This window comes from Hyaena hyaena, unplaced genomic scaffold, assembly GCF_003009895.1.
Source record: "Hyaena hyaena isolate Hyena2069 unplaced genomic scaffold, ASM300989v1 scaffold_1177, whole genome shotgun sequence".
Taxonomy (NCBI): Eukaryota; Metazoa; Chordata; class Mammalia; order Carnivora; family Hyaenidae; genus Hyaena; species Hyaena hyaena.
Genome location: NW_024081812.1, coordinates 186,239 through 199,474, shown reverse-complemented (window position 1 = coordinate 199,474; position 13,236 = coordinate 186,239). Strand labels below are relative to the sequence as shown.

The 13,236-nt window shown below is 48.2% G+C and overlaps 1 protein-coding gene across 2 annotated transcripts in view; it reads left to right on the top strand.

Annotated features, from left to right (window-relative positions):
- The window catches only part of MED10 (mediator complex subunit 10), a 73,761-nt gene extending 60,770 nt beyond the window's left edge, over nt 1-12,991 (top strand). The window contains exon 4 of one of the 2 annotated variants that reach the window (XM_039222713.1): nt 12,803-12,991. In XM_039222713.1, coding sequence (XP_039078644.1) covers nt 12,803-12,976 — 174 coding nt within the window. In that variant the 3' untranslated portion in view covers nt 12,977-12,991. Of the gene's footprint in view, nt 1-4,697; nt 4,842-12,802 lie in introns of those variants that run through there. The other variant, XM_039222714.1, reaches the window with a different exon arrangement.
- The last annotated feature ends 245 nt before the right edge of the window (nt 12,992-13,236 follow it).

Sequence of the window (13,236 nt, the reverse complement as noted above, 5' to 3'; positions counted from 1 at the left end):
GAAGTTTTTAGTAGGGTCTCACAAGTTACCTAGTGTACCCAGAATTTTATAATCAAGGAAATCAAGTCCATACAATATTAAACAGCTATTTAAAAGTCACATAAACTGTTCATAGCAGCACTCTCCACAATAGCCAAAACATGGAAAGAGCCTAAGTGTCCATCAATGGATGAATGGATCAAGAAGATGTGGTTTATCTATACCATGGAATATTACATGTCAATGAGAAACAATGAAATCTGGCCATGTGTAGCAACATGGTTGGACCTTGAGGGTGTTATGCTGAGTGAAATAAGTCAGGCAGAGAAGGACAAATATCATATGTTTTGTTTTGTTTTTGAAACAGCATGCAGAGCAGTGGGCAGTGGGAGGCAGAGGCAGGTAGTGAGCTGTCTGTCAGGGAGGCGCCCTGCTTGGGAATCTGGGTTTAAAGCATGGGGGGTGAGGATCTGGGTCTCCCTTCTTGCTGCTGCTGGAGTGGATGGCAGATCCTGGTAACGTGGAACAGTCAGGGAAAGCGTGGGCTAAGGGGTGGCCCGGCCGTGTGCCCTGGAGCCGGGGTCTACTTCTGGGTGGAGGGAGGCATGGCAGCCAGCCTTCCCAGGGCCCTCCCTTCAGGGTCTCCTCCTTGCCCATCCCAGTGGGGAGCAAAAGGGGAGCTGACGGGGATGATGTGAGCCGCCATAGCTGCAGTCCAGCTCAGCCGCAGAGCCTTGGGTGTCCCAGCAGCCCCTGCCCAGTGGGATAAAGCCCACACCCCACTGGCCCGTGTTCCTCATTCTCGCTAAACATGGACATTCACTCTCAGCCCCCGGCAGGTGACAGGAGCAGGACACTACTTGGCAATCATACCTGACACATTTTGTCCTCATGATTCCCTTTTACTCTGTTTCTTCGGCCATTAACTTGGATAAGGAGTGAGACCAAGGCCCGTGGCCCCGTGAACGGACGACACACAGATTTACAGTCGTGGCTCTGTGCTCTAGAGCTGTCTTGGGAAACTCTAGCATTAGATTACAAGAGGTTTTGAGGACAAGGATGGATTTTATGTGTTCATTTATTTATTGTGTTTTTGATTTTGAATGCCAAAGCTTGGCCTTCACTATAAAGAGTGACGTCCAGAAGCCTCAGAGCGTCAAGGCTCTGCCGTTTGTCACAGACAGTGGGAGCGGGGGTGTTTGCACAGTTCCCTTGCATGGACGGGGCACAGACCCTCAGACATGGGGACACTGGGAGGCACAGTCCCTGTTGGAGAGGGGCATCCGTGCGCCACAACCACCACTGAACGAGGCAGATCTAAGCAGAGATGGATGGCGTCATATCCCCTACCCTTGACCCAGCTCTCAAGCCCTCACCCTGGGCACAGAGGGGTGTCTGAAGGTTTGCCAAAACATCCATCACCCCAGGACACAGGTGCTGACGGAGAATGGCCACTATTTATTGTGTTTCGTGTTTTGAATTCCAAAGCTTGGCCTTCACTATAAAGAGTGACGTCCAGAAGCCTCAGAGCATCAAGGCTCTGGCATTTGTCACAGACAGTGGACATATGGGCTCAGGACCGGAGGCCATCAGAGCACCCACGAAGGAGCACCTGCTAATGTAGGAGCACTGGAGAGGGAGCAGAACAGAGGCTATGGGAGCACCATTGGGTGCTCCTGTCATGGTGCAGAAGGCACCTGCTGTGGACGCCAGCCAGGACATGAAATAGCCACAGACCAAACTGTCCCTCTTCTTGGCCCCAGGACGTCATTACAAAAGTTCATCGAGCCCAGATGTTACATAGGAAGGAAGGAGAGGTGGGTGGGGTGGGCTACACAGGTGCTCAGAACCAAGTGAAGTCCGTGAAGTCCATGATAGAGCTAGAACTGCCCATTTTTGAGCTTCCAAGTTTGTGACCACAAATTTCGACCTTACCGCATTGCTAACTGACACACAACTATCTTATCTGCCATTGGATTGGACAAGATTTTCCATCAATCCTAGAGTCTTCCAGGTCTGGCAGGATAATTCTCAATTAGCTTGATACACGATATATTTTGCATCAAGTGTACTCACCGTGGACATCAATGGCGCTCGGCTTCAGGAAAAGCAAACATAGGCCGAGGGAAGGATCCGAAGCTGGTTCTCAGTGGCCGTGCAGCACTATCCAAACTCTAAGAAGCACCCCGTGTGCAGTGTTAGAGCCAGAGGTCTCGGGTACTATAGGGAAGAGGGGCTTTGGCTGTAGAGAGTAGGGATGTCCATGAGTCTTCTGAAGTAGCCCTGTAGGGCTTGACAGGCACCACTTTGCCTTTTGGGTCCCATCAACTACAGGGCACCATCTTTGATTGAAGACCATGGTCTTGCCTCCTGTCAGTCTCCCCCTTCCCAGGGCTGCTCTACCTGCTTCCCTCAGACCACCTGGGTCCTGTTCACATACCCCAGCAGGTCAACCAAGCCTCCCCGTGGCCGCCAGCTCAGCTGCTGGCCCTCTGTGTCTTGGGGGTACCCTGGGCTCCCTTGCTCTTCATAATTGACTCAGTTCTTCCTTCTTCCTTCCTTCTGGCTTGCATGGCCTGTCTGGTGTCAGAGTGCAGGCTTCCCATCCACTCTGTTCCTTTGCAGCCTGAACGCTGGCTCCGAGAATAGTCCTGGCTCAGGGCCTGGAAGAAATCACCTAGTCAGAACCTCAACAGAACAACTCACAAGGCTGCTTAGTGAGCATAAAATTGAAGCCAAGGGAGCCGGATATTCTTACAGGATGTCTCCAAGGTGCTACGGTAGCAAGATACAGTGCCCTTTCCAGCTCTGGGGCTATTTGCAGAAGATGAAGTGGGAGGGGACATCTAAAATTGGGGCATCCGTCCTCCCCGACGGGGCCAGGAGAGCACGAACACACACCTCCTTCCGCTGCCTCCTTATACAATATCCAACCGCTCCCCCCAGGCTGCAGCAGAGTGCGCATTTCAGGAGCGCACTTCATCCGTCTTCTTGGCATGGCATCTGGAGGAGCCTAAATTGAATCAGTGATACATTCACAGATCTTGTCATCCAATGGATTGCTTTGGGAAGATTTCTGCTGTTGAGTGAATCTGACCTCTAGTGTCAAGTCCCGGATTTCCCAACAGGGAGTGACACCTGCTGACCCACGTTCCCATCCTGGATGGGGACAGGTGGTCTGTTCCCCTTGAGATCACGGGCCCTGCCTCTGCCCCTCTATTAGCTCCCAATGCAGGTGTGACTTCCTCAGAGAGGTGGTCCCTGTCTTCTGACTAGGAAAGATCCTCTGATACTGACCCACACAGCACTGCTGTCACAGCTCCTCCCCGTCCACGCCCCCTGCCATAGTGCTCAGCTGCCATAATTGTACCCACATATGGGGTTTTATTTTGTTAATGTGTGTATTAATTTCCTACGGCTGTTGTAACAAAGTACCACAAACTGGGAACAACAGAAATTTATTGTCTCCTGGTCGGGGAGACCACAAGTCTGAAATCAAGGTGTCAGCAAGGTGGTGCTCCCTCTGGAGGTGCGAGGGAGGGGTCTGTTCCAGGCATTTCTCCTGGCTCCCTGTGGCCTCAGGTGTCCCTGGCTTGGAGATGCATCTCCCCATCCTCTGTCTTCACATGGCACTTCTCTGTTCTGGAATTTCCCATTTCATAAGGTCACCAGTCATCGTGAATTAGGGCCCAAACCTAATGGACTTATTTTAAGTTGATCTTGTAGAGACTCTGTTTCCAGATAAGGGCACGTGCTGAGGTCCTGGCGGTTAGGACGTCAACATACGAAAATTTAGGGGCCACCAGTCATCCAAAAGCAGTATGTCGCCTCCGTGAAAGCAGGGGACTTGCTTATTATTACTTTCAGGGTTGCCTGTGAACCTAGCAAGGTGCCTGGGATAGAGGGAGTGCCTCACAGCTTTTGCTGAAGGTATGAATTAAAGGAAGGATGGACGAATGAACGCTGATTATCACCCCGCTGCCCTCGTGCACCTGCGGCAACCTTGAAACAACCGCTCGCAGGTGTTTTGAGAGCGCTCCAACCACACAAGATTCGGGCATCGTCCTATCTGTCCTGCCTTTTGCTGCTGGAGAATCTGAGCTTGAGGGAAAACGCAGTGAATTAGCTCTGCTCTCCTCTCCCCTGGATTAATGAACAGTGGAGAGAAGTAGACCAACAGAGTTTGGCGTTGGTCATGGTGGGTTTGGCAGATTCAGCAGATCAAAATGGAGGATGCCCAGCTAAATGTGAATTTCCCAAATATTGCATAAAATATGCTAAAACTATGCCTTATTTATCTGAAATCCAAACTTAACTGGGCACCTTGTGGTTAGTCTGGCAACCCTGGCTGTGCTTGGCATCTTGGTGGTGCACTAGAGTTTTGAAAATGGCAGGAGATTCCTCTGCGGACCAGAGTAAGAGGTAGGAGAATGGGGACCCTGTGTGAGGAGAGGTGACAGGGCAGCGCTCCGGCTGGATCTGCTGTGTCTCTTTTCTTCTGTATCCAGTTCCTGCGATTTAGGTACAAACACCTCCAGATAACCTTCTCTTCACCACGTCCCCCTCTCCTTCATCCTGTTTCCTCTCTCTCTGCCTTTTCCTTGCTTCCTCTAAGGTAATAGACTTCCCTGAGCGAGTAAGTGGTGTGTACCTACACAGTGCTTACACTAAGTACTGCCTGAACAGTTGTAGGATTTTCTGCTCCGTTCTCTCTGCAGGCAACCGACCTCACGTCAGAGGCCCAGGGCTCACCTGTGATTCCAGGACATGTGCCCACATGCATTGACCTCTCATTGTTCATGGAAGCACATTCTCCAGACTCAAGGCTAATCTGGGTCTAAATATCCTCTCCGTCTCTTCCTAGCAAGGTAACTAAGCCTATTGTAATTCTTATCTACAAAATGGCAATAGTGATAAACCAACCTCATATATTGTGAGGGTTAAATCCAGTAATTATATTAGGGTGCCATGGATCTGGCACATAATAAGCATTTAAAGATATTAACTGTCATTGTCATCATCACTGCCACCATCTCCATTATCACCACCATCATCACCATTAGCTGCAGCATCGTCACCACCACCACCACCGTCACCCTCATATCCATCGTCACCAGGATCACTGTCACCAACAGTATTTCCCACCTCCATCGTCATCACCATCATTTTTATCATTGTCACCATCATCACTGTCATATCCATTATTACCATCATCATTGTAAAATAATGGTCATCACCATCATCATCACCATCATATCCATCATCACCATCCTCATGTAACATCATGGTCGTTACCATCACCATCATCACCACTTTACCCATATTACCCTTATGCCTCCCTCCCTGCCTCTTCAAACTTGATCTGGTTCTTCAAATCCTTATTTCACTGTTGTGGGGAGTACAGTGCTTTCCCCAACATTTTGATAAATTCTCTGGAGGGATACCTCCTCAGGGCTGCTGTTGGTCCAGCAGGAACCTGCTTCTACTGAGGAGTCGAGTGTAGCAATTATCTTACCCAGTTAGCATATGTGATCTTCTGTCTGCATAGCTTTGATCTTGACATGAAATTTGTCACTCACCCAAGCATTTCAGTATGTAGATGACTTTATAGAAACTTTGGGGAGCATGAGAGTTAATATTGTACCAACGCAAACTGACTTTTCCATAGTGGTATTCACAAAGCTCTGCACTTTTTCAGTTCAGTCCCCACTAGTCTGCCACATTGTCTCCAACCTTCACCTTCCCTGCTTTCTTTCTCTTTCTCTCACCCTGGACCCCAAACTCCTGTTCGTTTCTGCTGAATCTCCTAAAGACTTTTACCCTGAATCTTGTGTTTCTTCCAGGCAGCTTATCAAAATGTTTTCTTAAACACACTTCCCTTTCTGAAAGAGTCTGGTGCCAGCTAGGCTCAAATGGTAAGTTTCACTCAACTACAATTACTTTGAAACGTTCAGGGAAGAGCTTGAGCTGCCTTCTTCTAAGGTATGTCCTCCCTTTTTGTCTGCAAAACTATTCTATTTCACTTTCGCTTCCAGCGTGTGGCACAGTCACCTGCATCTCAGAAACTCAGTGGCCTCTTTAAAGAAGATTCCAGAAACATCTTTCCCTATATGGTTAATTCAATTATCCATGCTGCATCATGTCAGATCTCTAATTATCGTCACACATTTTTAATTGCACTTCGTGAACAAAAAGCAATGGAAGAAAAGAACCCCATCCAAAAAAAAAAAAAAAAAACCAAAACAAACAAACAAACAAAAAACCCTTTTCAAGACAAAGTTGGAGAAATGGACAGATTTAAGTGTGTGCTGGCTGAGGAGCCAGACTGAAGCTGCCACGGAGGATGGACTTCTCTCCGTGAAGTGGCAGCTGGACAGGGTGGCCTGGAAACTTTCCTGTGATTTAGTTCTGAGGCTCACATGTCAGCCTTATTGTTGGAGATTGGATTTGCTTCTGCAGGAGCAGTGAGGATTCAGGGCGCTGGCGCTGAGCCCTATCGATCTGTTTGGGTGATTTTAGCTCCTGAAGCCAAGGGATGTTCTCGAGGCTCCAGCATGAAAATCGCTCATTTTGACACCTTGGAACCATCCCCCACCTTACACAAGTGTGTCCAAGAAAAATAATGACCCTTATGACTATGAGGGAATATACCTTTGGGTCAACTGAGGTTTCCAAACTTCATTATTACTCTAATATTTTGACATTGAAGAATTGGACTCTAACATTGGGCTTGGGGTTAATGCCAAAGGACTCTAGAAACGTTATAAATAAGGCTTTTATGGGGTCCATTTCTTTAATTAGGGAGGCTGTGTAATTCCCAGCTCGGCAGCACAGTAGATAGAGTTATGGTGAATTTTCACTCAGTGTGAAATCAACCGTGGCATTGCATTCCCACTAAATGCAGTTTGACGACTTAAGCTGGCATAAGCTTGAAGCAAAACTATTCAGCCCGTGGGGCAGAGAAAGGAGAGACAGAGCACAGTGCTGCATGGGAGACAAGGTGCTTCCCGTCTCCATCCTATCCCTTCTTACCTGACTCGCTTCCGCTCTCCTCCTTGGGCCTGATTTGCAGAATTTGGGGCAAATCTGGAAGTTGCCCTAGGGGAACAAACTATATACAAGAGGCTTCCAGAAGGCGGGATCCAAAAGGGAAGGGATTAGTGAAATGTTCTCATGGAACCACTGAGTCCAGGAGAAGAGGGAAGCTGGCCAGGATGGGGCTAAGGTCAGGGCTGGGTGACGGGTGTGCATGATGCGTCTCTGCTTCCCCTTGAAGCATTGATGCTTCTCAGGTGTGGTGGGATGAATGGTCCCCGTCATCCCCCCAAAATCCATGGCCAACTGGGACTTCGGAATGTGACCTTATGTGGAATAAAAGTCTTTGCAGATGTAGCTAAGATCTCAAGATAAAATCACCCTGGATTAGAGTGGACCCTGCGTCCAATGGCAGTGTCCTTAGCAGGGAGAAGAGCAAGGGTATAGACAGGGAGGGGGAAGCCACGTGAAGACAGAGGCAGAAACTGGAGGGACGCGTCTGGAAGCCAAGGAGCCCCAAGGGCAACACCAGAAGCTACAGGACAGCATGGAACCCCCAGAAGGAACCCACCTTGTTGACAACTTGATTTCAGATGCCTGGTTTCCAGAACTGTTAGAAAATAGATTTCTGTTGATTGAGCCATCCAGAGAGGGAGCCTGGGGGCAGGAGACACCCTCGACGCAGCAAGACACCCTCGACGCCCCTGAAAGGCTCAGAGCCCAGTGTGGGTCTGGCTTGGGGAAAGCTGAGATTGGGTTTGTCCCTCTCCTCTTCCCCCTTCTCTCTCCTTTCCATGAAGTGCCCAAGCCCCAGAACTTGGCTCCCCTGCTCCTCTTCACACCTCCGGGGGACCTAAAGGGTCGTGGGCACATCCAGTGAGACATGTGTCTAGAATTATTGCTTTGATTCCATTGTCAAGCTCTTGCTGAGAGCATGATTCATTCCTCTCTGTAAGAATAATTCACTCCTATTCAGAGAATAGCTGAGAGACCCCCTCTCCCTAATATGCTCATGGACATTGTTTTGTGACCTCCTCAGAACTCCATGAGGTGGAATGACTTTTGTCCTTGCTTTGCAGTTGACAGCTCGTGGGGCAAGCCTGTGGCCAAGATAGTCCTGGGGAGGGGCGGAGGCAGGATTTGAACCCAGGTCCACAGAGACTGGATCCAAGGTAGTTGCTTTCTCCTTTCACACAGAGCATTCCATTAATCCACAGAGCCTTTCAGAAATAACCTCTCCTTGGTGATAAAATTATAAATGCTCACTACTGAAAATTTGGAACACACAGAAGGGTACCAAAAGACTATAAACACCAACTATTTTCCCAGCACAGAAAAATCATTATTACATTTTGAAAAACTTAACGTTCTTCCAAACATCATATTATACCTTTCCAAAGTAGACATAAAACCATCTCGTGTACGTTTATTTTTCACCCCCTCTCCTCCTTAACAGTTTGTCATGAGCAAGGCCATGTCCTTTGGTACCGTTTGGAAGCACCACGGATGCGTGGGGTTCATCTTGAGGATACATTGGAATGCTTCACACCCAGGGTGACGCACTCAAACGGTGTCTAATCGTCCCTTCCAGAAGCAATCCCATTGTGGTTGTCTTTGTCCATAAATGTTTGTCTGTGCTTTTGGCTGTTTTCTGGAGAGATCGTCCTCGAAAGGGGCTTTTCGAAGTGTTTCCAAAGGCAGCTTTGCCTCCTGGCTTCCATGTCAGTGCTTCTAGGGGTTATTTATTTTTCAAAACAAAATGTCAGGAGGTAGTACATCTTGAGATGCAGAGAGAAAGTCTAGGTAGAAGAAGCCTTAGTTGAAGGACGCCTCTGTTGATGTGTCTGCCATCCTCTGGCATCAAATCTCAGTGATTTGGAGTCTCATTTCCTCAAGCTTTTTGGAAGCTGACAGAGAGCAGTTCTCGCGAGTCTGGCAAGATAAACAAGCTCTTGTGTCCTGAGAGCTCCAGAGGTCCACCCTTCCCCGACCAGGTTACTTCCATCGCTGCAGTGGCATGGATGTCGCCTGGTCCCTGCCTGGCGAGAGCGGCACGGAGCTTCCTACGGGTGGGGTCCCTACCTACTGCATGGGAAGTGCACACCCCTGCAGGTAGGTCCACACCTGCTGTATCACTTCCCTGCTTGTAGATTTTCCAATAAACCCTATTTCCTGGGGCATCAAATCCTGCTAGTGCTGTGACTTGGAGCCTCTTTTGAGTGACAGGGATGGTAACTTTTGTGGCGCTTTCTCCAATTATAAAGCACCGGGTACCTGCCTAATGTTGGGCGAGTGTTCCCGATTATTACCTGGTCCTGTGGGGGACCAGCTTTTGCTCTGTGACCTCCTGGGGGTGGCGGGATAGCTGTTGGCTATGGAACACCGAGGAGAATCTCACTGGGACGTGGGGATGAGATGAGTGACCGGTCTGTGAGATCAGGACTGGAAGCACGCACCTGCCCCTCACTGGGGAGTCATTAGTTAACATCAGTGAGTACTTTCTTGTTCAAGGTCAAGGCGCTGCATGAGAGATTTCATATACAGATATGCTAGATACACGACTGCATTTGAATTTCAATAACGGTGATATTAGAAGTACTCATCATAATGAGAAATTTAAAATTACAAAGATTGGAAAATAGGAAAATATAAATTTCCTTCCAGATAATGGAATTGTGTACATAAATAGATTGTTGGAATTTATAATAAGCATAGCCAGGTTGATAATGTATAAATTTTTTTTAAATTGCTGTATATAAACCACAGAGGCAGGCTGGATGCTCATCTAACAGACTGTTTTCTGGGATTAGGCTTTTGGAACTGCTTCAAATGGGGGGCAGGGGGGTGAAATGAAGGCTCCTCCTCTCAGCTCCCACCCCCCACCCCCCACCCTCTGCTCCCTTTTCTGCTTCTTCTCCCCTCCTACTCACCTTCCCACCTCTACCCCTCTCCTTTCCGGCCCCTCCTCCTGACAGCACCCTGGACCCCAGTGAACAGGGCTGGTCTAGTGCCTGGCTTTGGGAGGTGAGGTGCAAGCTTCTGAGACACCCCTGCGTAAGGTGTCTGTACCCTCACCACCTGTTGCTGTGAAGTCGCCCCTGGGGGTAAATCGTGCAGATGAACCGCAACTGTGTAACCTAGGGCCACGAACACCGTGTCTAGAACACATCCAGGGACACGATAGCCACAAACACCTTGACAATCACCTTGCTCAGGTCTGGATCTTCCCCAGAGGTTCCTGCGCAGGCACACAGATTCCTGCATACAATGAGGCAAACCCTCCACTTCCCTTATACTTCGGTTGGGATTGCAAAGATTAGTCCTAATTATTCTTATTTACTTTGAGTTTCTCTAAGTAGTGGTTTTAACATCTACTAACGAACAAGAACAGTACTTGTAATTGGGATAATCTTAGTGAAAGAAACCCAAGATTATATGAGTAATAATTCCATTAAAAGGGGCTTTCTATACATACAGGGAAGCATTATGCTGAAATTACAACTTTCTTCCTAATTCTCTTGACTTTTAAATCTTTGAATTGTGCCTAAACATTATTTTATTGATGGTGGCAGTCTTTAACGTAATAATGTTCCCTTGTAAAGTAACCCATTATAGGTGCAGAATTTTAAACAGAGAAAACATTCTTCAGATAATAGGGTTTTATAAGTACTTGAGCCTGTATCTTTGTAATAAAATGTACTGCATCCCCTAGACAGCACAATCTTTTTATAATATTCGTGGGGGTATTCGCAGATATTAAATTAGCTACAAGGGGGTTTTAAAAACGTTCTCCGAATGCTGTAAAAAGATACTGAGAAATTGAGAAACATACTGAGAATTACAGGAAAACAATTAACGATACCAGATAACCTACAAAGATTCAAGTGTGGTTCACGTATATGAAGTTTGCTTATTTGGACTTGCCTGAGTGGAGGTAGCACGCACCATGTTTCAGCGTTTGTGTCCCGAGGTGGCTGTGTACCGTGGAGCTGGTTCATGGAATTTCCCATCCGGGGGGGTTTTAGAGGATTTGAATTCATGCCATCTGCTCTGGCAGAGGCTGAGAGCTGATCACCTCCACTGGCTCTGGTCTGTGAATTTCAGCTACCCACACTCCACCGTCTTTCTGTAGTTCCTGAATGTAATCGAATTGTGGGGATTATGACACACACTCTCATTGGAGCCTGGTTTTTGCTGTCCATTTGGGATTATCCAGAAGCTTAGTCCATTAGAAAATAAGCTGTCCATCATATTGATTTAAGAAGAGTAATTGACGTGTGGTATTTTGTCCCGCTGGAAATATGCAAAATGATTTCTTATGTTGTATTTAAATTTCTTTCACCATGATCACCTGCTGAAATAATAAATTCAAAATTAAGATGGTAGAAACCTCACCTAAAACTGATAGATTAAAAAAAATTAATGTTTATTTATTTATTTTTTTAATGTTTTTTATTTATTTCTAGGAGAGAGAGAGACAGCGTGAGCAGGGGATGGTCAGAGAGAGGGAGTCACAGACTGAAACAGGCTCCAGGCTCTGAGAGGGAGTCACAGACTGAAACAGGCTCCAGGCTCTGAGCTGGCAGTCAGCACAGAGCCCGACGCGGGGCTCAAACCCATGAACCGCGAGATCATGACCTAAGCGAAAGTCGGACGCTTAACCGACTAAGCCACCCAGGCGCCCCATGTTTATTTATTTTTGAGAGAGACAGACAGACAGAGCTCGAGCAAAGGAAGAGCAGAGAGAGAGGGAGACACAGAATCTGAAGCAGGATCCAAGCTCTGAGCCGTCAGCACAGAGCCCGATGCGGGGCTCGAAATCACAAACCGTGAGGTCACGACCTGAGCCGAAGTCGGACGCTTAACTGACTGAGCCCCCCTAGGTGCCCCAAAACTGACAGATTTTTTGAGAACGAGGGAGATTTGAAAGATCCGGTGTACCTGGTTCTGCACCAGGCCAGTTTGGGAGGGTGGCTGTGTCTTCCTCCCATCTCCTGCCCCTATGGGGCATGGAGGGCATGAGGCTGCAGGTTATTTCAGGAAGGATGCTGATGGGTTGACTGTGACACATGCCTGTATTTCTGTTCAGGGTATGGTTAGAAGGGAGCCCTGACTAAAAGGCTCCAGGTTGCAAGGTGTGGACCTTGGTGCCCTGTCCTTTGTAGGATTTCTGGCCACAGCTGAGAGCAGTGAGGGGCTGTTCAGGGGTGTCTGCCTACAGGACGGAGCAGAGCCTCAGATGTTGAATTTGCTTCTGAACACTTTGCAAGGAGCCTCACATACAGTGTCGATAAATATTTGCTGAATGAATGATTAAATCAATTGTCTAGGGTGTTTCTCCTTTTCCTTAACCCTCCATTTGCTTAAAAAATATTTTCTCCTGATGTATAATGCACACACAGAGTGAGCGCAGAAGCATAAATGTGCTGTTTAAGAAATGACACTGAAACATCCCCGTGAAACACCTAGTCACCGGCCACCCAATTCAGAGAAGCCTGTCTTGGTCCACTCAGGCCGCTATACGAAGTACCCGCCGGGGGGCTTATAAGCAACAGCAGGGTATTTCTCAGTGTCCTGGAGGGTGGAAGTCAGATATCCAGGTGCCAGTGCAGCACCAAGTGTTCCGATCGCAAGACTTTTCGCTCTGTCCTCACCTGGTAGAAGTGGGGAGTGGGGGTCTCTGGGTGTGAGCACCCTACTGTCATTGGTGAGGGCTCCCCCTTAGGAGCCTAATCACCTCCCCAAAGTCCCACCCCCTAACTACATCACCTTGCTTATTTCAACACAGGGATTCGGGGAGGACGCACACACGCAGACCATAGCAGGAATGTTTCCAGCCCTCCGGAAGCCCCCTTGTCCCTCCAGATCACAGCCCTTCCCCTCAAAGACCGTTGTCAGCGCCTGTTTGCAGTTACACCTGGCAGGCAGCATCCTGAGCCCATGTGCTGTTCTCTGTAAATGAATCAGTCAGTGTGTGTCCTTCTGTGTCTGGCTTCTTCTGTTTCCCATCACGTGAGTGACGGCCACTGGCCTTGTTGGGTGTGGTTCTTTAGTTCTCATGGCTGCTGTGCGACTGCACACAGATTATTCGGCTGTCCTGCTGTTAATGGACATCTGGGTTGTGGACATCATGCTTTGGCTCTTACAAAGGTCCCTCCCTCTCGTCACCTGTGCCTGTGGCTGGGTAGAGGGTACAGTGCTGTGTGCTGGACTGTGCATAGA